Source organism: Rhinopithecus roxellana, chromosome 18 (assembly GCF_007565055.1).
Source record: "Rhinopithecus roxellana isolate Shanxi Qingling chromosome 18, ASM756505v1, whole genome shotgun sequence".
In the NCBI taxonomy this organism is placed as follows: domain Eukaryota; kingdom Metazoa; phylum Chordata; class Mammalia; order Primates; family Cercopithecidae; genus Rhinopithecus; species Rhinopithecus roxellana.
The window spans coordinates 13,901,919-13,928,548 of record NC_044566.1 but is presented as its reverse complement, the minus strand read 5'-3'; the positions used below and the strand labels follow the sequence as shown (position 1 = coordinate 13,928,548).

General features: G+C 36.0%; 1 protein-coding gene and 1 pseudogene across 3 annotated transcripts in view; both read right to left on the bottom strand.

Moving 5' to 3' along the window:
• Positions 1-8,852: 8,852 nt before the first annotated feature.
• Positions 8,853-12,033, bottom strand: LOC104668450 (annotated as a pseudogene). The gene has a single exon (XR_004054669.1). The product of XR_004054669.1 is annotated as a 26S proteasome regulatory subunit 8 pseudogene (transcript).
• Positions 12,034-12,400: 367 nt separating this feature from the next.
• The window catches only part of ZNRF2 (zinc and ring finger 2), a 90,326-nt gene continuing 76,096 nt past the window's right edge, over positions 12,401-26,630 (bottom strand). Inside the window, exons 3-5 of one of the 2 annotated variants that reach the window (XM_030922093.1) lie at positions 25,987-26,092; positions 19,641-19,720; positions 12,401-16,042 (exon numbers count right to left, since the gene is read on the bottom strand). In XM_030922093.1, the coding sequence (XP_030777953.1) occupies positions 19,663-19,720; positions 25,987-26,092 (164 nt within the window). In that variant the 3' untranslated portion in view covers positions 12,401-16,042; positions 19,641-19,662. The remainder of the gene's footprint in view (positions 16,043-19,640; positions 19,721-25,986; positions 26,093-26,630) is intronic. The other variant, XM_030922092.1, reaches the window with a different exon arrangement.

Sequence of the window (26,630 nt, the reverse complement as noted above, 5' to 3'; positions counted from 1 at the left end):
CAAAGCTGGAGGCATCACGCTACCTGACTTCAAACTATACTACAAGGCTACAGTAACCAAAACAGCATGGTACTGGTACCAAACAGATATACAGACCAATGGAACAGAACAAAGGCCTCAGAAATAACACCACACATCTACAACCATCTGATCTTTGACAAACCTGACACAACCAATGGGGAAAGGATTCCCAATTTAATAAATGATGTTGGGAAAACTGGCTAGCCACATGCAGAAAACTGAAATTGGACCCCTTCCTTAAACCTTATACAAAAACCAACTCAAGAGGGATTAAAGACTTAAACGTAATACCTAAACCCATAAAACCCTAGAAGAAAACCTAGGCAATACCATTCAGGACACAGGCATGGGCAAAGACTTCATGACTAAAACACCAAAAGCAATGGCAACAAAAGCCAAAATTGACAAATAGGATCTAATTAAACTAAAGAGCTTCTGCATAGCAAAAGAAACTATCATCAGAGTGTACAGGCAATCTACAGAATGGGAGAAAATTTTTGCAATCTATCCATCTGACAAAGGGCTAATATCCAGAATCTACAAGGAATCTAAACAAATTTACAAGAAAAAAACAAGCAGTCCCATCAAAAAGTGAGCAAAGAATATGAACAGACACTTCTCAAAAGAAGACATTTATATGGCCAACAAACTTACGGAAGAAAAAGCTCATCATCACTGGTCATTAGACAAATGCAAATCAAAACCACAATGTTACACCATTCTCATGCCACTTGGAATGACGATCATTAAAAAGTCAGGAAACAACAGATGCTGGAGAGGATGTGGAGAAATAGGAACACTTTTACACTGTTGGTGAGAGTGTAAATTAGTTCAACCACTGTGGAACACAGTGTGGCAATTCCTCAAGGATCCAGAACTAGAAATACCATTTGACCCAGCAATCCCATTACTGGGTATATACCCAAAGGATTATAAATCATTCTGCTGTAAAGGCACATACACACGTGCAACACCATTCACAATAGCAAAGACTTGGAACCAACCCAAATGTCCATCAATGATAGACTGGATGAAGAAAATGTGGCACATATACACCATGGAATACTATGCAGCCATAAAAAGGGATGAGTTCATGTCCTTTGCAGGGACACAGATGAAGCTGGAAACAATCATTCTCAGTAAACTAACACAGAAGCAGAAAACCAAACACCGCATGTTCTCACTCATAAGTGGGAGTCGAAAAATGAGAGCACATGGACAGAAGGAGGGGAACATCACACACTGGGGCCTGTCGGGGGGCTAGGGGAGGCATAGCATTAGGAGAAATACCTAATGTAGATGATGGGTTGATGGGTACAGCAAACCATCATGGTCCGCGTATATCTATGTAACAAACCTGCATGTTCTGCACATGTATCCCATAAAAATAAAAACAAAAACAAAAAAGCATCCTAATGAGATTTCAGGAATGTCTGACTAATGAGTTTGGCAAATTTTCTCCCCAAAAAGCAATGATAAAACTTGACAAAACTGTGAAAATACTCATTTCAGAATTCTGAGAACTGACTAATGCATGCAACAAGCTGATTAACATTTATTCAAGAAAACCTACTGAACCTTGGTTAGAACAGTGGGAGTCTGTGGCATTGTAGTCTGAGATTGCCCCCATCTCACTCTCTCCCAGTCCTTCAAGTTCTGTGGCACTATAGTTCTACCAGGGTGGGCAGGCTGTCAAGGCCTGCAGCCTCCCTGCTGGAGGGGACTGAACTGATATGGAGCAGAATGTGGGAAAAATACACATGCAGGAGTGTTGTCAAAAACAATATCGATCTGAACAGCAAACAGGGAAGGCCAACATTGTACCTAGATTGAGATCCTGGCTGGGGCAAGCCACAGATAGGCAAAACAGTCAGGAATTTAATAGACCTAGGGAATAAGATAACAGTGAGCATTGCGTATAAAGCTGCACACATATGACCCAGCAATTGTACTTCTAAATACTTACCCAAAACACATGAAAACATATGTCCAAACAAACAACTGAAGGCAAACGTTCATACAAGCATTATTCATAAAAGCCCCAAAAGTGGAGACCATTCAATCCATCAACTGGCAAGTAGATAAACAAATGTGGTATACCCATACAATAGAATGGATTTTTAAAATTATTTTTGCTATTCAGCAAAAAATAAGGGAAGAATTACTAATGCATGCTAAACATGGGTGATCTTCAGATACAATTACGTTAGGTGAAGCCAAATGCAAATGACTCTATTTTGTATCATACCACTTATACATAATACCTAGTCAAGGAAAATTTATGGAAACAGAAAGCTGGTGGTTGCCTAGGGCTAGAGGAAGGGAAAATTGAGGGTGATTGCTAATGAGTATAAGGTTTCTCTAGGGTGATATAAGTATTCCAAAACTGATTATGCTAAGGACTACAACTCCAAAAATATATGAAAAACCATTTAATTGTATATTTTAGTGGGTGGATTTTTATGGTATGTAAATTAAGCCTCAATAAACCTGTTAAAAATAATAGTATAAACAACTGACCTTTCACCAAAGAAGCTACAGGAATGGCAAATGAGCATATAAAATGATGATTAATGTCATTAGTGGTTAAGTAGATTCCAACTAAAACTACGAGATACCACTACAGACCCACTAGAATGTCCAAAATTAAAAAGCCCGACACCAGCATGTATTGGCAATAATGTGGTAAAATTGCAACCCTCATACATTGCTGGTGGAAATGTAACACGCCACAGCTACTTTGCAAAACAGTTTGGCAGTATCTTACAAAGTTAAACAAATACTTACCACATGACTTGGCAATTTCATCCCTAGGTATTTATTGAAGAGAAATGAAATCACATGTTCACACAAAGATTTATATTCAAACTTTCATAGTCGTTTTATTCGTAATAGCCACAAACTAGAAACAGCCCAGGTGCCCACCAATAGGAGAATAACAAACTGTAGCATACTCATTGAATGGAACACTACTACTGATTCAAGCAATGTCCTGCGATGATTCAGGCAACATCATTGCATCTGCGATGTTTCTCAGACACTATGCTTAGCAAAACAAATTTACACAAATAAAGTACATACTGAATGATTTCATCTAATCTACAGTGACACAGAGCAGATCAATGGCTGCCTAGGGCTGTGGGGTGATGGGTGGGAACCAACTATTAAGAGTCTTGAAGTAATTTTTGAGGGGTGATGAAAATATTCTCTATTTCGGTTGTGGTGATAGTCACACAGGTATATATGTCTTGCACAAATTAATCAGACTGTACATGCATAATGTTTTTATTGCATGTAAATTGTAACTTTATTTAAAGTTGCCTTTACAGAGGTAGCAGTGAGCTAAGATCTCGCCACTGCACTCCAACCTGGGCAACAGAGCAAGACTCTGTCTCAAAAAAATATTAATTAATTAATTAAAAAAAATAAAGTTGCCTTTACAAAGCAATGAAGAAAAAGCTGATTAGAAATGTAATACTGTTCTTACTGAAGAAATAGCCCTCTAAAAATGGAAACAAGTTAGGAAATCTGTGTCTGGCTGGCTCTACCTCAATCCTAGTGTTTGAAGTACTTTTACCTACTTTCTCCTTTGTTTTAGTAGCACTAACACACAGGAAGGTCTGGCACAAGGTATGAAAGTCCTACTAAATGTAGAGTCAAATAAAGGGTTTTCCAATGACCTTAATAACCTCATTCCTTGTAAGAACTGACACAAATACTTATTTAAGAACCAGGTTTCAGACAGCCTGCTATTTATATATTTGTGATACTATAAATGATTAAGCCCCATTAGGGCAGGCACTATCCTTTTCCCCATCAATGTATATGTGATGTCTCACACAGTGTTTTTCATCTATCAAATGTTCAAGAAATAGGTGCTAAATGAATGAATGATAGTGCCTGCATTCTAGTGCAAATAACTCCTATACACATTCTTCTCCAGGGAAAGACTTCTGAAGATTACCACATAACTCTAAGAATGAAAATCAGACTAGAGTTACATATTTAGGTTTCAATAGCTTTCTATCGATTGATGTGAGTGCAGCAGAATACTATTTTTGAACATTTTTCATTCCTAGCTCGTGTTCCTAGTTGCTCATGGCATTTTATTCAATGACTCATTGATGGTCACTGCTTCAGGAGGGAGAGAAAATGAGGACAAATCAAAGATATTATTTTGAATGTCAAAGTCAAGTTCTTTAAATCCAAAGGAAGAGAAGTGTCTGGAAGCCAAAGGCTTTTGATTTGTCAGAACCATTCTGGAAGTAAAAAGAGCTTTTGGGAATCCACAAATTATTTGTGAAAATTAAGGATTGGAGCCTGGCTGAATTAGACATTGTCCTATGAACCAGATTTGGGTAGAATGCATGATGATGCCAGAGCAGTCTTCTCATCCAAAAAGAGTTAAGAGTTCGATCAAGTAGGAAAGAAAATTGAAAGGAATATAGCTACAGCTTAGTTGCAGAGGTCTGAAACATTCTTGGCACCCTTTCCTCTTCATAGGTTCACCCCTATTTTTGAGGTGTATGAGAAAACCTTTGATAGGTTGTACACTGACTATACAACAGAATCTCACTAGATTAACTCAGAATCTCTGGGGTGAGGTCAAGACCTTAATATATTTAAAGGGATGCCTCTATATGTCTTTCCTCCCTCCTGAGTTGACCTAATGTTTAGGCAAGTATTGAGAACCACTGGCTTATGGGGATCCCAAAGAAGACATATGTAATGTCTGTCTTTCCACTGTGTATGCCAACCTCATAGACAACCTCCCTGCCAACACCTGCCCGCTGACTCCATTCAACATGGCATCTGAGCACAGAATCTCTAGGCAAACTAGGGAATATCTTACTGAAGACAGTTTAGACTTGACTACTGGTGCCTCTTATGCTGGATTTTGAAGAGTCAGCTTTATGAATTGAGGGTTTGGTGGACAAGTTTAACAGTTTAAGCACTGACGTAGGCAGGAAGCCAACTATTAGCTGGAAGGTCTGAAACCCATGAAAATGTCCCCCATAGAACTCAACACAAGGGACGAATCTGACTAGAACTATTCACCAGCATCACTCACAATTCCTGATGATTATTTGGCCAAAGCCTCACAAACTGCAATTCCTAACTAAAACACTGACCAGGTGTTCAAAGCTCGTGTGCCCTCACCAAAAACCATAATCACAATGAAAGCCAATGCTATCTATGAATGTACATGAAGATGATTCATTAGACCCTCAACCTTTTAAAGATATTTCCAGCTCTTTCATTTAAAAATGAGGAAACTGCCTCAATTTAGTAATAATTTAGGAAAAGTTCTGCTCATGTGCAGCAGTTAAATAAACTTTGAAAAAGACCCAAGAGTCTTCATGAAGTTGGAATTAGAAGGCCTTCAGAAATATTCAGGTAAGGACAGATAGGAGTAGAAAAGCCTCCCAGAGTCATCTGGACCTGTGCTGCCAGCACAGTAGCCACTGGTCACATATATAACTCCTGACAACTTAAAAAGTGGCTATAGTCCTGAATAGAGATGTGCTATAAGTGTAAAACACAACCAGATTTCAAAGACTAAAAAAAAAAAAAAAAAAAAAGCAATATTTATCACTTTAGAGTTTTTACATTATTAAATATATGCTAAAACAATAGTTTGGATATTAAATACCTTTGGCCTTTGCAACATTTGATTTCCAACAACAGATGAACTTTATATATCGCTTTTATATATCGTTTGATGGATATCATCTATTTGGATAATATCCTTAGTATTTACAGATTTAATAATATTCCAAGTGTTAACATGCTACCTTGAAAGGCGCATACAGGCTTTGATGATATACAGTTATTTGATATTTTTCTGAAATATAAATTTGTATTTGCTAACACTGTATAGTCTGTGTTCAGTCACCCAACTAGTTATCTTGCCACCAAATGATCAAGCCAATTGGAAAGCATTAAATCTCAAGGTGACTTTGTTGGAAAGGTATTTTTTAGTTACATACTCTTTAAATCTCTTAATACACATTAAATTCAAAGGTTCATAGAAAACATTACTATAAAAATAAGGCACTACATGGCAGAATTTTAAAACCCTGCTTTATAATTACAGTGTCATTAAGGTATTGCAGAAAAATTATTGTTATTTTTACTCATTTTATGTGGGAAGGTAAATCTTAAACCATGTGGAAATATTTGTAAAAACAGGGGCTTTGGCATCTTTGAATATCTCCGTCAGGTATTAAGTTTACAACATTTTCACAGGCCTTGCATTGTAGGAATTCTTGGTCTAGGAAATCGTCTTAAGTGAACTTTAAGAGAAACTTGTGAAAACTTGAATTGGCATTTCCATGAGTATGCTGTATCAAATTAAATTAGGGAATCCATGAGGAGAGTTGTCTCCTTGACCCACAAGGATATCCCAAGGTTTCTGCTGCTCTTCCAAGACATGTAAGTGTACCAGTATTCATTTCCCGACTTTTGCTAAACAAAGATTATGATGGGGCCAGCGGCAACTCATAGCCTTCCAAGAAATCATAAATCTCTTCTGGTCCTCCTTTTACCTAGGCCAACCCAACCTATTTTTACAGCAGCATCCTTCAGGACAGCAGCCTCTGTTTTTCCTATATGTCTACTTCTACAAGACTTTGCTTCCAACAGATTTACTTTTGTTGTGAAGATCTGAGAAGACTGGTATAATGGAAAGAGTATGGGACAAATGAACCAAAGGGAAAACCTCAAGAATGCTTCAGAGTGCATCTCAGCATTTCACTAAGCAAACTCAGGAAAGCATGACTGCATTCCAATAGGCAGCTAGAGCTAAGCAGGGAGGGGACATGAAGAAAAGTCCAACCCAACCAACCTAGATATCGCTAAACTAGCTCAACAATCCCACTTATCACATACTTACTGACACCCTAAACATGTGGGTAGAGATATCTCCTACACCCTAATAGACACTGCTATGATCTGAATGTTTGCCCCCACTGAAATTTGTGTTAAAACTTAATTCCCAATGTATCAATATTAAGAGGTAGGGCCTTTAAGTGGTGAATGGATCATGAGGGCTATCTATGTCTCTAAAAATGGATTAATCTATGCATGGATTAATGGTTATTATCAAGGGACTAGGTCAGTTATCACAATTGGGTCTGTTAAAAAACTAGTTTGGTTTTCTCTTGTGAACTCCCTCACCAAATGAAGCACTGTGCTGCCTCTGGACTCTGCAGCACTGGCAACAGAATGGACAACTAGAACTTGTCCCAGATGGGTCAATTCTGCTCTCTAAATCTGTTCTGTTCTTCGGCACTTGCTTTCCCTATTTTCATTGCTTTAGTTCTGCCCCTCATCATCTTGCCTGAATTAGTATAAATGTTCTAACAGGTCTCTCTGCCTCTAGTCTCGTACCTCTCTAATCTTAAGTATAAATGTGATTATCTTTTTCCTGTTTCAAATCCTTCAATTATAGTTTAAGACATAAATCTCTTCATGATTTATCACCTGTTTACCTCTCTAGACATAGCAACTTTCTTCTTTATTTTTGGAGACAGAGTCTCACTCTATTGCCCAGGCCAGAGTGCAGTGGGACGATCCCAGCTTACTGCAATCTCCGCCTCCTGGGCTCATACCTCAGCCTTCCAAGTAGCTGGGACTACAGGCGCACACTACCGCACCCAGCTAATTTTTGTATTTTTAGTAGAGATGGGGTTTCGTCATGTTGGCCAGGCTGGTCTCAAACTCCTGGCCTCAGGTAGTGATCCACCCCGCCTCGGCCTCCCGAAGTGCTAGGATTACAGGTGTGAGCCACCGTGCCTGGCCAACATAACAGCTTTTTTTTTTTTTTTTTTTTGAGACAGTCTCACTCTGTTGCTAGGATGGAGTGCAGTGGTGCAATCTCAGCTCACTGCAACCTCCACCTCTCCACCAGGAGAATTGTTCAAGCAACTCTCCTGCCTCAGGCTCCCGAGTAGCTGGACTACAGGCGTGCACCACCACGCCCAGCTACTTTTTTTATTTTTAGTAGAGACAGGGTTTCACCGTGTTGGCCGGAATGGTCTCAGTCTCTTGATCCGTCCGCCTCCGCCTCCCAAAGCACAGCAACTCTTTAGGAGTGTCTCACTTTCCTCCTATGTTTGTACGTGCCAAGCTTTTTGCCTTGGGAATACTCTTCCCAAACTTTCCACTTTGCATGTTTCACATCCCCTAGAACTATGATCTATTTGTTCTTAAATACTTAAGTTAAATCACTCTCTTGCCTAGTCTAATTTTCCTTTGTACCTCTACAACACCTTGTACATATGTCTATCAGAGCTTTTATTGTTCTCTATTACATGCTTGCTTGCTTTACCCACTAAAAATTCAGTCCTAGAGATCGGCTATCTCATTTCTACATTCTTGGTCCATATAATCTACAGAATCAAGTAGTGCTTTATAGTAGCTGATATAGTAAAATCACTGGGTTTTAGTGAGAGTAGAAATTAGCACCCATGATGTTCTCTATTATACCTAGGTTTCTTTAAACACTTCAGTTAAGGTCTTAGGTATTACTACTACACCTCATGACTGGAGAGAATACTAAAATTATTCATAAGTGGGCACAAATATGTTTGTTTATACTAGCCACTAACATTATTAAGTGCTTACTATGTGTCTGGTGCTTACATACATGTACTTTTCTAATTAATTCTCACACCAACCCTGATGAAGGCAGCATTCTCTCTTTTTACAAACAAAGTTGGTTGGCGGTGAGGGGGGAGGGGTGCTCTATCTTGCCCAGTGTCCCTAAGACTGTTTCCAGAACTCATGTTCTTACACTAGGAAACTCAGTATCTTTTACATCATGAAAATTGTGCTTCAAAAGATTTTTTACTTTTTTTCAAAACATAATGAAATGTTACTAAATACAAGCTAAATTTTAAAAGTTATTGATTATACACTAGCAGATCATCCCTCCCCAAAACTTTTTCTTTTTTTTTCTTGTTCCACTGAGTTTTATTGTAGGGATACACACAAAGGATGTCCACTCAATTCCATAGTTTCTTGATGGACATGTTTTTCCTCACTGTCCTTTGGCATGAGATAGGACTTTGTACTATCTCAAAGTCCTTCTGAGTGACATGGACTCACTGTTAACTCAGAGCATACAGGCCGGTTTCTGTGCACACGCCCTTCACTTCAGCCCGATGCTCCTGACATATGCTCAGCAATTTTTCTCAGGTTGATCCCCTGGGTCAGGTTGATTTCTGAGAATGAATCTTGAAAGAGTCGAAAGTGTCCAGTCAGGCCTCCTCATTGCGGGGTGGGAACTCAATTCTTCTGTCAATGTGCCCTGGGCAAAGCAGTGCCGAGTCCAGGATATCAATCGTATTAGTAGCCGTGATAAACTGATACTCTTGGTAGCCTCAAAGCCATCTTCGAAGCATCGTCTGCTGCACTTCACTGGTCCCTCCAGCAACCCCTACCAGCTGGGAGGTGCCAATCGAGTCGATTTCATCCGTGAAGATGACAGATGAGCATTTTCTCTGCCATCACAGAAATTCCCCAATTTCTGTACCAATTCAGAGCCAGAGACATGAATAAAGGTACAGTCCCTATGATAAGCCAGAGCCCAGGCCAACAGTGTCTTCCAAGCAGCACTCCCTTGGGCTGTGCAATGCCCAGTACTTTGAAGAGCTGGGGATGCTTAGCAGGCAGGTCGATCACTTCTTTGATCTCCTTGATCTGCCTATCCAGTCTACCAATCAATTTATAAGTCGAATCTGGCGCTTTCTTCACCATCATCAGTGACACCAATGAGTCCACCTTGTTGGGTAGGATCTTGTACAAAGTGTAGCTGTCATTTCTTAGAACCACCAGGGAACTGGGCGTCATGTCACTGATGCTGACATTTTTGTCCACATCTACGACAAACTTGTTCTTGGGATGCACCTTGACCAACACTTTCTTCTTATCCATGGCCTGGACTACTTCCCCGACATAGGAGTCCTGTTCCTGCAGCAGCTGCAGCTCCTCCTGCAATCGGCACACTTTAGCATTTAGTTCATTCCTGTGCACCTGCCGCCTCCAAAGGTTTGGGGTCTTATTCAAAATCAGCTTGCATATGCACCTGGAGTTCAGAACTGCTCCTTGTGGCTTTCCCCCATCCAATTTATATTGCAGTTGACCCTGGAGTTCTTCAATCTTGAACAGATAATACTGGCAGAGTCCACTGCCTGCCTTTTCCTCTTCTGGCTCCATCTGCTGTGGTCTGTCAAGTGCCATCTTGTCTTTTCAGCAGAGAACGCCGGCATCTGCTTCCCTCCCCAAAACTTAACAGTTGTCCAATCATATTTCAATTACAACATTTACATATAGGTTTTACATCAGAAATGTCAACGTACATCTTTTACTAATGGTTAATGTAACAAAGAAAGACTTCTTTGCCCAGTACTAATACACGCATTATTACTTATTATAGAATTTTCATTAATAATTTTAAATTCAATTTGTGGGAATGGATATACAAAAATAAAGAAGCCATAACATTAATTCATGGTATTTTTCAGCATACAGCTATTTCTTAGTTTTATTGCAATTTATTGTCAACTTCTAGATAGAAGGGAGAGTATGACAAATTTCCATGAAAGCACTCCTCTCTTATTTTCTACTTCTAAATAATGGGATAATTTAGCAAGATCATTTGGGAGCTTTATTTATTAAAATAGGAATAATGAGCTTTTTCATTTCAGTTTAGAATATACTAATACAAGTTGTTCCTAATACATTTTCTCTGTCTTGTGATTGATGCTTTTGATATCTTATTTAACAGGAAAATACCTAAGAGAGAAAATTAAGGTGGTACAGAAAGAGTTGTGGAAACCATGAATAAAGCAATAGAGCCACGATTTTCAATGAAACTCACATAAACAGTTATTATAAAGAAAGAAAATGTAATAGGCTAGTGTTATAAAGACCAATAAATATCACCAAATTCCAAAATCTCTTTTGACCTCTATAAGGGTCTGCTAACTGTATTATATGAACACAGGTACTCAAAATGCTACTAATAATCAAACCTTTTGAGATTTTGGTACCAGAATTACCAGTAACAGGATACAAGCAGAACTTTATCAAACATAAATCATTAGTGCCTACCAATTTCAACCTACTAAGTCGGAAAAGGAAGGCATTAGAATTTAGTAATAGGAGAACTCTGTCATTTCTAGTGCCAAGACTAGGGGTCCTGACAGGTACCTCATTGTTCAGGTCAGAGCTAAGAAACACAATGTTGGTTCATATACAACGCTGGTTCATAGAAAACACAATTTTATCACTTAAATTTTTTCATTTATTTCTGGGATGTAAGTTTATGCCATGCTGTTCTTTGTCTCTCCATAAATGAGCAACCAAAAACCGCTCTTATTTTTAGCCATTGGTCTAAAATTAATGATAGCTTAAATATCTAAAAATAAACCAACCCCCGCTCTAAGTACAGTAATGTTGCATTTTCAACTAAAACTAAATATTAACATATCTGGTTTCCTTCAGTGCCTTTTATTTTCCACAGAGAATCAGGTGACCTTGGAGACTGTGTGCTTCACATTTAATACAGGAATTCTATGATTTAAAAAGAATATTCAGTTTCCTAGCTTAAGCAAGGCATTCACAAAATATGATACTCAAAGTATTGTTCGGATAAGTTATTACCTAGAAAGGTTTATCAGCTATTCTTGAATATGAATCACTATGAGTACACCATGTAGCGATTTCCTCTGAAGAAAACCAAGCAATTTAGTTTTAGAATGAAAAGATCTGGGGAGAAAAGAAAAGTAGATAGTAAAACAGAGAATTTAACTACTGTTATTCACAACACAGCAAAGAAAAAATCAGAAGTTACACACTTTAGAAAAAAGGGAATAGGCCAAAGACAAATGTTGGCATGCTAGAATTTTTTTTTTTTTTTTTTTTTTTGAGACGGAGTTTCGCTCTGTCGCCCAGGCTGGAGTGCAGTGGCCAGATCTCAGCTCACTGCAAGCTCTGCCTCCCGGGTTTACGCCATTCTCCTGCCTCAGCCTCCGAGTAGCTGGGACTACAGGCACCCGCCACCTCGCCCGGCTAGTTTTTTGTATTTTTTAGTAGAGACGGGGTTTCACCGTGTTAACCAGGATGGTCTCGATCTCCTGACCTCGTGATCCGCCCGTCTCGGCCTCCCAAAGTGCTGGGATTACAGGCTTGAGCCACCGCGCCCGGCCTTTTTTTTTTTTTTTTTAACTAAGAAAATACCTGTACAAGAACAAGGGACACTGAACAAGGGCACTTCGCATTTAACCATTCATTGCCAATAGATACTGAGTTCACCTCAGGATCAATCAAAATTGTTAGAAAATGGTCCAAATGAACTAGAAGACTTCCAGCAAGTAACAAACTATACTCATATTTAATAAGCACCATTTACCTCTATGTAGTTTTATATAGTTCTCAGCAATTTGATTTATATGAGAACTTCCTCAGTGAAAGAAAAAGATGATTTGGATATTACTATCAATGCACAGTACAGATGTCAATTAGATGGTAAATTCAATTATTCTTAAATTTTAAAACAAGAGTTTCATGCTTTGTTCAAATATAGCTTATTTTTTTTTAAATTCCCCTCTTCCACTCTTATATTAGGTAATATTTACAATGAATTTACAGTCTTTTTCATTTAAAACAATATCAGTATATCTTGCTATAAGATACTAATTTAAGTGACTGTTTTTAACTTCTCTATACCCAAACTTAGCAATATGGCTGTGAGTCAAAGAAACTTTGAAAAGGAACTTGCCATTTTCATTAACTCATTCAGACTGTAATCTTTGAAATACATATGGCAGATATGCTGAGGCTATTTGGGGGCTACACTTTAGTAAAGTAGCTAGAGTGAAAACTGAAATAACTACGTAACATTTAAAAGAAATATAAGAGTTGCACTAAGAAACCAAAACCTGCATATTGTGTAACATAACCTTTTTAATGTTGTTCTTACTAACACAAAAAAAGTTATGCTGTTATTTATATTTCAATTACAACATTGCTCTTAAAACACAATCTATAATACGTCTTGTAACCAGATCTGAAAAACACATATTAAGACTATGCTTAGTCTGTATCTCTGGCAAAAAGCCAAAGTAAAACAGAATAATTTTACTTTCTCCTAAACATTCTGGCAAGGAAAAAAAAAAAAAAAGCCAGATCAAAGTAAGGTGAGGATTCAAAATTGGCAATAAATCCATTATGGACAAACAGTGGCACTAAAGTGAACTTTCAGAATATATTGCTTTCTACATATGCATGTGTGATCTTATTTGAACATGAGTATTTACAAAGATTCTAGAAAGCTAAAACCAACTTGATAACCTAGGCTTTCAATCTTTATTGTGTCCCTCATAATAATTAGTTGTCAGTAGTTTCAGCTTAGTATTTAAATATCTATTGTGATTTTATACCTTACTTATACTATTCAGTGTTTGCGTAATAAATTTACAAATATTTTAAGTGACATTATATAGAATATTACTTGTATTTTCCAGAATAACGACTTTGATTTTGAATAAAAACTGGAACATTTGGGCTTTAAAAACATTTTTTTCCCTCAATTTCTAAGTTGTTCTTTTTAGGAAGTCACTGATAGAGATTGAATTTAAAGTAAAAATGTCAACTTTGTAAATTTTGTCAAAAAAGGGATTGCTATAAACAGATTTAAGTGAATACTGTTCCAGAAAAATATAATAATCAAGTAGCACTTGACACTGACAAACACTGAACTGTCTTTAAAACCATAGGAGCTTCTATTGTAGCAAATGCAGCACAGAACCTTATGACAAAGAGGGGCTAAAAAGTGAATTTAAGCCAATATAGGTTAAAAAGTAAACAAGGGAACTATTAAATTGGTGCAAAAGTGATGGCAGTTTTTGCAATGACTTTTGCATTAACCTATCACAAAATCAACTTCCAGGAGAATATAGTTAATTCTCACAGCTGTAATAAATCTCTTCGTTTAAGAATGGAAGACAACAAAACAATTCTCATCACAACAGTATACCAGTAATAGGAAATGAATCAATTATTCACATTCTAAGAGGTTTTACTTGAGGAGGCTGGGCAGGAGGGTATGAAAGCTTACAAAATCGAAAACATGAAATAAAATTAATTCAAATTAAGACTTCATGGTAACAGAAAAAAATCAGAAAAAGAATTGTTTCGTTAAGGGACGAATATTTTCCATAACTAGTTAAAAAGCACCTATTAAACTGTGCCTTCAGCTGTCAAAATGGAGGTTTTGGATTCCTTTAGCAATTGCAGCATAACAAAAGGCATTTCACAGCATAACTTCAGGGAAAATGTTATCTGATCTGGAATCATACAGAAAGCAATTAAAAACTCTTTTAATTATTTATAATACACAAATCTTTCTGGGTAGCAGCAGTTGCTCCTGTACTTGCCCTTTTAAAAAATGTGAAACAGAAGCAAGAAAGTAGGGGAAAAAATTTAGAGAAGATTAACAGTAGCAGCGTTAAATAAAACAGCAAATTCTTAAATACATTAGGAGTAAAGAAAGATTAAAACAAGGAAACAGTACTTACTGTGCAACTTTCAATTACACCAAGTAAAGTGCACCACCTAGTCACTGATAACATTTTCCCTATGTTGAAAACACAAAACCTACTTATCGATATTTTTGATATTAAAAAAAAAAAAGACATTCACTATTGTAGCCCTGACAACTCTTCCAGTATTTTTAACCATTCAGATGTATTATGTGGGAATATTTATTAACATAATTTTGTTTAACACATTTATTTCTATACAAACTGAATTTAAAAGTGTCTATAACATTTTCAATTACAGTAATAACAAATGAATAAATTATAAATTAACAAAATCTTCATATCTACTTTAAAAAAATCATTTATCAAATGCTAACCTCCAGATTATCTGGAAAATTAAAGATGCAAATTGTTATAAATCTGGCATCCCAATTAAATTACAATTTTTTAAGGTATATAAAATCTCCCTCAAATTATTCCAAGTTTCACTCCAGAAAATTTTATTTTACCCTTTTCTTAAGTTTATAGCCTGCTGAACATTTTACCCAAATTTGAGAGAACTGCCTGGAGATGCAAAGCACAATAAAATAATTACATGAAAAGAACAAACAAAAGATACCCGTTAAAACAGTTATTTTAGCTGGCAGCACTTAAAATTGGTAATCTGTAATTTTTTTAAGTTGCATAGCTGCAAGATGATTCACTGCTGATTAACTGCTGAGCAGTTTTATTTAAGAGGATAAGAATATTTAATAAATTGCAATTCAGCAGAATATTCTATATTTAATTAAAATGTAATTATGTAATGTGATTTGCTCTTTGGACTGCATTCTGATATTAAACCTTTAATTTAAAAATATTAACATATTTTAGCTTTCCTATGTAGAAGTCTATTTTCCACTCTTGGGGGAAAAAAATGGAAGAACTTGAGATCATGGTCTACATTCAGAGAATGTTTTTACTGCTTGATTACATTTCTTGGTTTCACATTTAACACTTTAATTTATAAGAAGTAAATTATATGTTTTTCAATTTAAGAACAGATGAATGCAGAAACATTATGTTGGGGAAAACAAAGAGACCCCCAAACTGAAAAACAAAACAAATCAAAACATAACTAGTTGTGCAGCTCTGGAGAACTTAATAAAAAGTAAATCAACTTTGAAATCAGTTAACTTTGGCATCTGAATACAAAATGTTTATCAGTATTACCTATGTAGATGACTGTTAAGGGATATGCAGCATTTTCAAAATCCCTGTGTGTCCTTTGTATGCATGTTTGGTACACTGAGTTCTGTGGTCACTGTCCTCTCTTCAGCAGGGTTTTTTACCCCAGTATGATTGTCCATCTCTGTATTACCAAGTCTCACAAAACTCAGATTTCTGGCTGAGTATGCCTGCATTTTTGTTTCTCCAGAGACAGATCTTCATATCCTCTTGGTTTTTCAAGCATCTTGTAAAGACGAGAAAACCTGTGTAAAAATAATTTCTCCATGAACATTGCTTTAGTTACTGTAAGTTTTCATACCCTTACTTACTGTTCTGAAAACTCATAAAGCCAGTGATCTGGAGAAGAACAGATTAAGATACAGAAGGACCAATTAAAAATTAAAGTTTAGTCACAAAAAATACATAACGAAGTCATCCCCCTTTCACAATCAGGACTACACCCAAGTAAAGAATACACACACACGGAGTTTTAAAATATTTCTCCTAAGTAACTAAAAACCCCCCAAAAAGTACAGCAATTTTCTAACTAATCAAGACCACAAATATTCATGTCTCTCTATTTTGGGTTGATTGTTAAATTCTTATGCTGAAGGATATCAAAAACGTTGAGCTTTATGGCTACATAGTACCTTACAAAATGTTTTAACAACACTGAATCCTCCTCAAACCCATATACCTTTAATCTAGGACTATTAAAAGGTATACAAAAATGTATCACTTGATAAATAAGGTCAGGAGAGAAGCAAAAATGTACAAGAGTCAAGATACTCCATGTCTATAAATTCTTAAAAATGACTCTTCAAGACCCACAGAAGCAGACTCCATTGGTTCAGATTTCTGTAGACACCTGATGAACAGAGCATGTAGTAGGCTAGTTTCAAATTCAGGTTCTATATATGAAAACAAACAAGCAAATATAACACTCATATGTAACATAAGAAAATGGAAATGTTGTTGAAGACCAACAGACATATGCATTTCAGCTATGAGATGAGATGTATGCTCCACATATCCCATAAGCTCACTGTGACACTAAAGGAAAAATTCAGCTGATGAAAGAAAAAAATTGTATACGACATAATTTCACCTCACAAAAAAAAAAAGCTTATCAGCTCTATGGTCTAAATGTTTGTGTACTCCCAAAATTCCTATGTTGACACCTAATCTGCAGTGCTATAGTATTAAGAGGTGGGGCCTTTGGGACATGATCAGGTGATGAGGGCTCTGACCACATGAATGCAGTCAGTATCATTACAGAAGCTTGAGGGAGTCTGTTGTCCCACCACATGAGGACACACAGAAGGTGCCATAAATGAGGAATGAGCCCCCATCAGACACCAAATCTACTGGCTGGCACCTTGATCTTAGACTTCCCAGCTTCCAGAACTGTAAGCACTATATTTCTATCATGTATAAACTACTCAACTAAGGTATTTTGTTATAGCAGCCCAAAATGCACTAAGAAAGAATAAAAAGACAATTTTACCTATAGAGGAAGGATTTAGATGTATTAGTTGGACATGTAAAATACTAAGACAAAAATTTCATTTTGTTAGCAACAGTTTTCAGTACTTCCCTTACAATGCTTCTATAATGTTAGCCAGTTTCACTTTGTCTCAAACGTAAGGTGACAATGAAGGCATCCCAAACCTTTTCTATGGTGAAATAAAAACATACGTGCACATATATTCAAAATACCACTCCACCACTATACTTCTCTTACCCAGTATTCTTACTTCCATTCACATTTTATTTATTTATCTATTTAGACAGGGACTTGCTCGGTCACCCAGGCAGGAGTGCACTGGTGTGTTCACAGCCCACTGCAGCTTCAAACTCCTTATCTGAAGCAATCCTCTGGCCTCAGCTGCCCAAACCTGAGATTACACTGTGAGCCACAGTGCTCAGCCTCAAATTCATATTTTAAATGTGTCAAGGCATATTCTGAGTAAGTTCGCAGGAAAGGTTATAATCTGACCGTCTTTTAGTACTCTACAGTTTACCAAGGCTTTCACATTTCACATGCACATGCATAGTCTTATGAGACTCAACTGCAGTTCTCATTTCAGGTGCTATTGCTGCTATTATCCCAAATCTTCTCTGTCAATATTCTAATCTGCTACTCTTAAATCATCTTCCACAAATACAGCAACAGAATTCCTTGACTGTGTTTATTACTTCAACACTTTTATTCTCAAATTTAAGAGAAGTTATTGAAATAAAAGGAAATGGGGGGACCAGCACAGGACTAGACCTCAGGACGTCATCTGGTCTAGTTCCTTGCCATCAGTCTCAGCCTCCCAGAAAAGTCCGCTGTTACTGTCTTGAGTCCCTGAACAAAGAGACTCTAACTCATGAAATTTAGCTAATTCTAGGATTAGCTAAAATGCTCTGCCTTGATATAACAATCCAATGCTTTATATCATCTCTGCAAGTCTTTTCATAAAAGCTTTTCATATATTTGAAGATAGCAATTAACCTTTATTTTTTCAAAGCTAAATGATGTCAATTTGATGTACTTATCAAATATGAAAAAAAAGGCCTATGAAAATACCCAACTGAAGTCAACATTCAATTCACTAAACGTTTTCAGATAATGCAGAACCACGAAAAACTTAAATCAATAGAACAAAACTAGTTTCTTTCTTTTCAGTTGTAAAATGCAACTTTATTTTTTGCCTACTATATAGACAGGCACTTTATTACATGCTAAAAATATAAAAGTGAATGATTAAATTGAATGAATAAATTTATGATGTGACTTTTTGAAGAAAATGTTCCTACCTAAAAAGAGTGAAATTGCTAAGAACAATCTTTGGAACCAGAATGCCTGGGTTCAAATTTCATCCCCGCCAACAAACGAGTTATCTGACCTTGAAAAGTCAAGTTTCTTAACCTCTCTATACTTAACTTCTTCATCTGTGTAATAGGAATAGTAATGGTACTGAGCTCAAAAGGGTTATTGTAACAATTAGATGAGTTACTAACAGATGTAAAATGCTTACAACAACATCTGGCACATAATACTACTAAAAGATTAGAACTATTATTTTTTGGTTTGGTTGTTTTTGAGAGAGTCTTGCTCTGTCGCTCAGGTTGGAGTACAGTGGCTTGATCTCGGCTCACTGCAACCTCCACTTCCTGGGTTCAAGTGACTCCTTTTTTTTTCTTTTTTTTTTGAGACAGAGTCTCGCTTTGTCGCCCAGGCTAGCGTGCAGTGGTGCAATCTCGGCTCACTGCCAGCTCCGCCTCCCAGGTTCACGCCATTCTCCTGCCTCAGCCTCCTGAGCAGCTGGGACTACAGGCGCCTGCCACCATGATCGGCTAATTTTTTTTGTATTTTTAGTAGAGATGGGGTTTCACTGTGTTAGCCAGGATGGTCTCGATCTCCTGACCTCATGATCCGCCCACCTCGGCCTCCCAAAGTGCTGGGATTACAGGCGTGAGCCACCACGCCTGGCCTCAAGTGATTCTTGTACCTCAGCCTCCTGAGTAGCTCGGATTACAGGGGTGCACCACCATGCCTGGCTAATTTTTGTATTTTTAGTAGAGATGGAGTTTCACCACGCTGGCCAGGCTCGTCTTGAACTTTTGGCCTCAAGTGATCCACCTGCCTGAGGCTTCCCAAAGTGCTGGGATTATAGGCATGAGCCAGCGTACCCAGCCAACAATTAGAATTATGTAATATTTTTAATGTAAGTTTTCTATGCAGTAGCCTAAGTGTCTGAAACATACACACACACACTCATGCACCTCAATGAGTAAATGAACAAATAAAAATTATAGTTTAGAATGTATAATTTGGGCTAATGCTTCAAAAAGTAATTACAAAAAAATTACCTATAAAACAGGAAGCTGATGCTTAATCTGAAGGGTGCTCAGGGCAAGATCTATTTACTTCAAACCATTCATCTATGCAGCTAGAAAGGAACAAAACCAGAAAAATTGAGATACTTATACTAATGTATATCATGACAGTCACAGTAAAAATACTTACTTCTTGACTTTAATATATTTTTTGCAGGAAAAAATCAGCATTTTAAATTATATTTGGCATACATAAGTAACAGATAAGAATGTTTATTATATTTTGATTCTAAGCAATTAAGAAAAAAAACTTTGCAAAAATATGCTATAAAGTACTTTAAAGTTCAAATGGAACTACTTCCAAAAGATAATCTGAAGAACTAGCACTTACTAATATTCAAAACTGAATGACAAATTCGGATAATTTCTCTTTTCAAAACAGTTATTCATTTATGCACATTATCAACCTGTTCATGTCACCTATAAATGTAATAAAAAACAGCTTTTAAATTTTAATCCTTGCTAATATTTCATCATTTTTAAAGCTATATTTATATGCAATTATTGAATATTTAAATTCTATCTCACCATGTAATACATATACACACACAAATAAATATACCATAAATCATTTGCATTTATGAAGTATTTCATGATCTTATTTTATTAGAAACTAAATATTAGGGTGCATATGATCATCGTCATTGTAGATCTGTACTGTCCAACAGAGTAGACAAGAGCCACATACTGGTTATTTAAGATTTATTTAAATAAAATTTAAAAATCCAGTTCCGCAGTCACACCAGCCACATTTCAAGCGCTCAACAGCAACATGGCTCACGACTACTCTAGGAGACAGCATAGATATAGAACATTTCCATTATAGTAGAAAGTTCTATTTCACAGTACCATGACAGATGACAAAATCAAGGTCTAGTAACTGGCTATTACTTTCCTAACAGCTAGCAAGTTATCCAAGCAGGATTCAACCTGTTCAACATTTTCACTGGTGACATATTTCAAATTTGGATATGCTGCAAAGCAACAAGGCTTGGTTAATATACTGAAGGACAAAATTAACATTTATCATCCTCATGTCCAGAGAGGTTGGTTTGGTAGGTAAAAGTGATAGATGAAATTAAAAAGAAAAAAGGTAGAGTACCACATCAACAGGTTCTTTCAAATATCTGAATTTCAGTTGCCGTTAAGACTTTTGTTCTCTAAATATATACCAGTTTGGCTTAAGATGGTGTTTTCAGCCTGCTCTCTACCACTTGGCCCTGGAAGTTCCATTGTGTCTACCAGAAAATCTCTTAAAACGAAATTTTGAGAATCAAACAAAATACTCCAGATGTGTTAATTCATAATATATCTGAATAGTATCTATTTGCAATCTAACATGAGTACTCCTTATTTTACAACCAGGTAATTCTGGCTCATCATGAGAAAGTAATCATTTAAAACTCCAGGTCCTCTTCACATAAATGTCTATCAATCTACTTATGTTCCATTCTAAGCTATATTTATTTGTTATTTACATGATTGTATTACCTTCTCTCAGATCCAGCAGGAAAGCACTATCCTCAATTTGGTACTTTTCATTCCTAGGCATCTTATTACTCTATATAACTATATGTGCGTATATTCTAAAACAACATATAGTACTGTTTCCATGTTTAAAGTTTTATATAAATGCTAGCATAAAACAGCATTATGCCTTTTGTAACTTGCTTTTTTTGCTCAATTTGAGATTTGCAATTGTTAGTAGGTCTCTTGTTTTCACATTTTCACTTTTTGTTTTTTGAGACAGTCTTGCTCTGTCACCCAGGCTGGGGTGCAGTGGCAACATCTCGGATCACTGCAAACTCCACCTCCCGGGTTCAAGCAATTCTCCTGCCTCAGCCTCCCTAATAGCTGGGATTACAGGCTCCACCTGCCACACACCCAGCTAATTTTTTTTTTTTTTTTTCCAGTAGAGACAAGGGTTCACCATGTTGGTCAGGCTAGTCTTGAACTCCTGACCTCAGGTGATCCACCAACCTCAGCCTCCCAAAGTGTTGGGATTACAGGCGTGAGCCACCGCACATGGCCTGTTCTTACATTTTCATTGTGCACAGCATTCCATTATATAAATATACACAATTTACATATACATTCTTTTACTGATGGATATTTTCAATGATGCTATGAATATTCTTTGAGATAAGGAGTTTGTACCCAAATACAAGTTAATTTCCTCATTAAGCACACTGTTTCAAATCACTTTAAAAAAATCACAGCAAGGCTTTCTCAATGAAAGAAGCACAGTGTTGACTTAACTGGCAGAAACTCCTTATTGCCTTCTGGACTTGCACTTTGAATAGTAGCACTGTCTTATAGCAAAAGACCAAAGTTTCTCTAGGGCATACATGTAGAGGTGGAATTACTGAGTTGTAGAATATGTACTCCACACAGCTATTACAGAGTTATCTACAAAACATGCCTATTTATATTATTTATTGGCCAATTGAGGGTCCTTTCTTCTGAATTGACTGATAGTTTTCTAGGAAACTATTATGCAGGTATTTCAGTTATAATATATAGGTTTTTGACAAACACTGCTTTCCACAAAACTGTAAGCTAAAAGTAACAGGGCTTGGGGGAAAAGTCAGGTTAAAGGCAGACTACTCAAATAACACAATGTTATCACCAGAACAAAGACATGCTCATTCCTAATAAATAGAACACTACTGTAAATATGTTTTTTTTTTTAAATGGTGAAGTTAGCTTTACAGAAAGAGGATTAAGGTAGGGTTGAGACTGCTGAGTTACGAAGGAAAAAGCTAATGCACAAATTGTGAGAACTGTGAAATAAGGACTCCACAACAAAGCCCATGGTCTAATTAAACTAAGAGTAAGAACATGGGGAGATGAGTATACTGTATTCTTACATAGCTCATTGTTAGCACAGATGCTTTCCTCTGCTGTTACCTGATGAAGCAGAACATTAATGTGCTGGAAAATCTTAGGTAGAACCAGTAAGATCCTGATTATATTGTCTTCACTCTCTCATTTACCAATTGCAATAAGTTCACTGCATTACAGAAAGTCATAGAGGGAGAGTATTATTTCCAATACCAAACCTCTTTTATTATGTGTGTTGAAAAACAATCCTAGTATAAAGTCTATTTATTTTACTTTTTTGCTGTGTCATGATACAAATACGTTTTAAATTTTAATAGAGTCAAATTTATTAATCTTGAAATTATTTCTTGGGGAGAAGTGTATCCTAGACAAAAAAATAATTCCCTACCAAGAGGTCAAAAACATTTCCACTATTTTCTTTCCTCACCACTTTAGATTTTGGTTCTCAGAGGCAGGTGTTTAATCAACCTAGAATCGACTTTTATTTCAAATGCAAGATAAGGACTCAACTGTTTTTCCATATCAATGACCAATTGATCCCAGCACCATTTATTGAATAATTCATTATTTCTCTCCTATACTGTAATTCCATCTCTGGCAAATCAATTTTTTTCATTTATTCAACATTTATATAGCATCTATTATGTATGTGTCAGCACTCATTTATACCTTACAGTCTATGAAGTTGTTTCTATTGTCCTCATCTTATGAACTGAGAGAGAAAAAAACTAACTTGACCAAGATCACACAGAGAATTAGTGGAAGAGCTGGGATTCTAATATTGAGTGTCTTGACTTCAAAGTCCATGCTCTTAACTCCCATGCTATGCTTTCTCTCCAGATAGGCACAAGTGTTTATGGACTCCATTCCGTTCCACTGGCTCACCTGTGCCATTTCCATACTGTCTTAATCAATATAGTCTTATAATAAATCTGTACAGGATAAGTCCCACCAACATGGTGTTCTTCTTCATGAGTGTCTTAACTGTTCCTGGCCCTTCACTCGTTGGTCCCCATGTAGTTTTGGCAGCAACTTGTCAAATTACATGAACTAACCAGTTGAGATTTGACTTAGGTAGTATTAACTATATAGATCAATCTGAGGTAAAATGACATCATTATGACACTGAGTCTTCCTATCTACAATATGGTATATGTCCAGATTTATTTCAGATTGCCTATATCTTTCAATAAAGTTTTCAAATGTTATCTAAAGTCTTACATATCTTTTATAAAATTTAATCCTAATATGCCTTATAGTCCTTTTAGTCTCTGTTGACATTAATGTTATAGTTTAAGATATATTTCCTTTTTTCTTGTTGCAACATGAATGCAACTTATTTCCATAGGTTGATCTCATATCTGGCAATCCTGCTGAACTCTCATGAATTTTAATAATTTATCCAGTATTTATTGTTAGCTTTTATTTTTAAATCATTAATATGCAAGGACAGAATTTTACTGAAAGTTTTCTCACATTTATTGAGCTAATGTTTCTTTAATCTGTTAATGCAGTAAATTACATCTACACATTTTCTATCTTACAGTATCTTTGCATTCCTACCATAAATACAACTTGGTCATGAGGCATTATTTTAGATATATATTGTTAGATAGTTATTGTTGAGTTGGGTTTGTTGATATGTTTTTGGACTTTTATATATATGTTCATAAATGAGAGTACTTCCTAATTTTCTTTCCTGTACTGTCATCTGAGTTTGGTATCAAGTGTATACTTTTCTCATAAAATAAATGGGAGACCCTTCCATCTTTTTCTACTTTTTTGAAGAATCTAAGGTTGTTAGCATGGTGTTCTCTGGATATCTGGTAGAACTCATTGTTGCATTGTCTCTTCAGGCCTGTTTTTTCTCATTATTTTTAATTTCTACTGCGTCTGAATTCACATTCCTCATTTTTTCCCTCTAGAGCCATCCTGTTCTGAACCAACTGGTGGTTTGTGGGTCTCTAGTATGTCATTTTAAAATTTATTTTCTTCTCTGATCTTCATTATTTTCTTCTATTTTCTTTGTGTTTATTCTGCTGTTACTTTTCTAATTTCTTAAGTAAGAAACTTGGCTTATTGGATTTTCAGCCTTTCTTTCTACTGTAACATGAACCTTCTGAGGATCACTCTAGGTACTTGTCAAAAACATCACTGTAATTCAGTTCTGAGTATTTCCTGCATTCCATGATGATTTTTTCTTTGATCCACAAGTTACTCAAAAGTATTTATGAGGATTATTTACCTTTTTATTAGTGACATCTAATAGTAGTCAGTGTACAGCATCCTATATGGCACCAATTCTTTGTACTTTGCTGCGATTTACTTTATGGTCTAGGACATGATCAATTTCTATAATATTTCATGTGTGGTTGAAAAATATGTATTCTCTAATTAATTGATGGACACAGATACAAATATATATACAAATCAATTAGATCAAACTTGTTAACTGCATTGCTCTGTTTTTCTAGGTCTTGATTCATTTTTTGTGTATGTGGCTTGACTCAATGAAAGGTATACTGAAATGTCCCATTATGATGATAAATGTGTCAGTTTTGTCTGAGGGTTTTATAAATATTTTGAGCTGTTATTAGATACATAAAAATAGAATGTCATACACTTTTTGTCATTCTATAGGAATTCTACCCCTTATAATGCTTTTTGCTGTGAAGTTTGCTTTGTCTAATACTAGTTTAGCTTTGCAGATTTTCTTTTAGTTAATATTTGCCTGGATATAGTTTTCTATCCTTTTACTTTCAAATGCTATGTATCCTTATGTTTAAATGTGTTGTTTATCAACTACCTATCCCAACCTTTCAATCTGTTTTTCAGCTAGTGGGTTTGTTCTATGTATATTTATTATAACTGATGTCTTTGGATATATTTTTGTCTCCATATTTTGTTTTATTTACTCTGTTTTCTCTAAGTTTCCCCCCACCCCATCTTTAAGTATTAAGTACCATATTTTCCTCAGGTTGAAAGTTATAGTTTTCTTTTTGTGATTACCTTAAACTTTTTTTAACCCCAAATTTTTTCTGTATCACTCTAAAAGCAAGAAGACCATATGAGAAAGCAGACAGGTTTTGGAGTCAAGCAGATTCCAAATCTACTGCAATCTCAGCTCTTGCCATTTACCAGCCTTGTAACCATGGGGAAATTCCATACTGTCCCTTAGCTTATTTCCTCAATTGTAAAATGCAATGGTTACAAGGCTTACATGAGATAATCTATTTAAGAAGCTATGGACAACAGCTGGGTCATAGCAAATGCTTTAAAAATAGTAGCCTTTTGTATACAAACAGATGTGGGTTCAAGTCTTAGTTCAAGTAGAGAAAAAAGATCATTAAGTTTTAAGAAGTGTGTGTGAGACAGGGAGGGGGTGATTTCAATGAAGATTCCTTTTCAGCCCTAATTATAATGTTAGAAACTGTGAGAATAATCTTTTACTCTAATACCAACTTGGTGAACTTACCCTTTATGATATATGCATAGACAAGGCAGTCGTGCTATAGTATCTCCCTGCTGCAATTCTTCAAGGCATATTGCACATTCCCCAGCATCTTTACTCAGTACATCCTCTGAAGAAAGATAAAATGAATTCAGGGCAATAAAATTATCCATCAAATTGAAAAAAGAATTATGTGAATGCTAATTAATAAAAAGTTGTGATTCTATCTTACTTGGCATACCTTTTCATCAGAAATACATAAAACTCAGCACGTGTATTTGAAATACCATTCATAAATGACTGAATAATGTTCACCTTTACTTCCAGTGTCTCGCGTTTTCATTTCTATTTTACTGAAGCATTTCAGTAAGAAAAAACAGTACAGAATCACCCAAATTGTGCAGATTTTGCTCTATAAGTTTATCAATAAGCTAGTTATTTGTACCGTGAATTTCTTTTCCTTTAATGTGATCAAGATAGTTCAAAGAATTTTACAGTGTAATGTGGTGAAAAAGACATGAAAACAAAATACTGTAATTTAAAAAATTACAAAATAATAAAATTGGGTAAGTTCAAGAAATCACCGCGAATGTGGGACTTTTAAAAAGTTGCTTAACTCAAGAAAATGAAAGGAATATCAAAAGTTTTGTGTAGATTCTGAAAGAGAC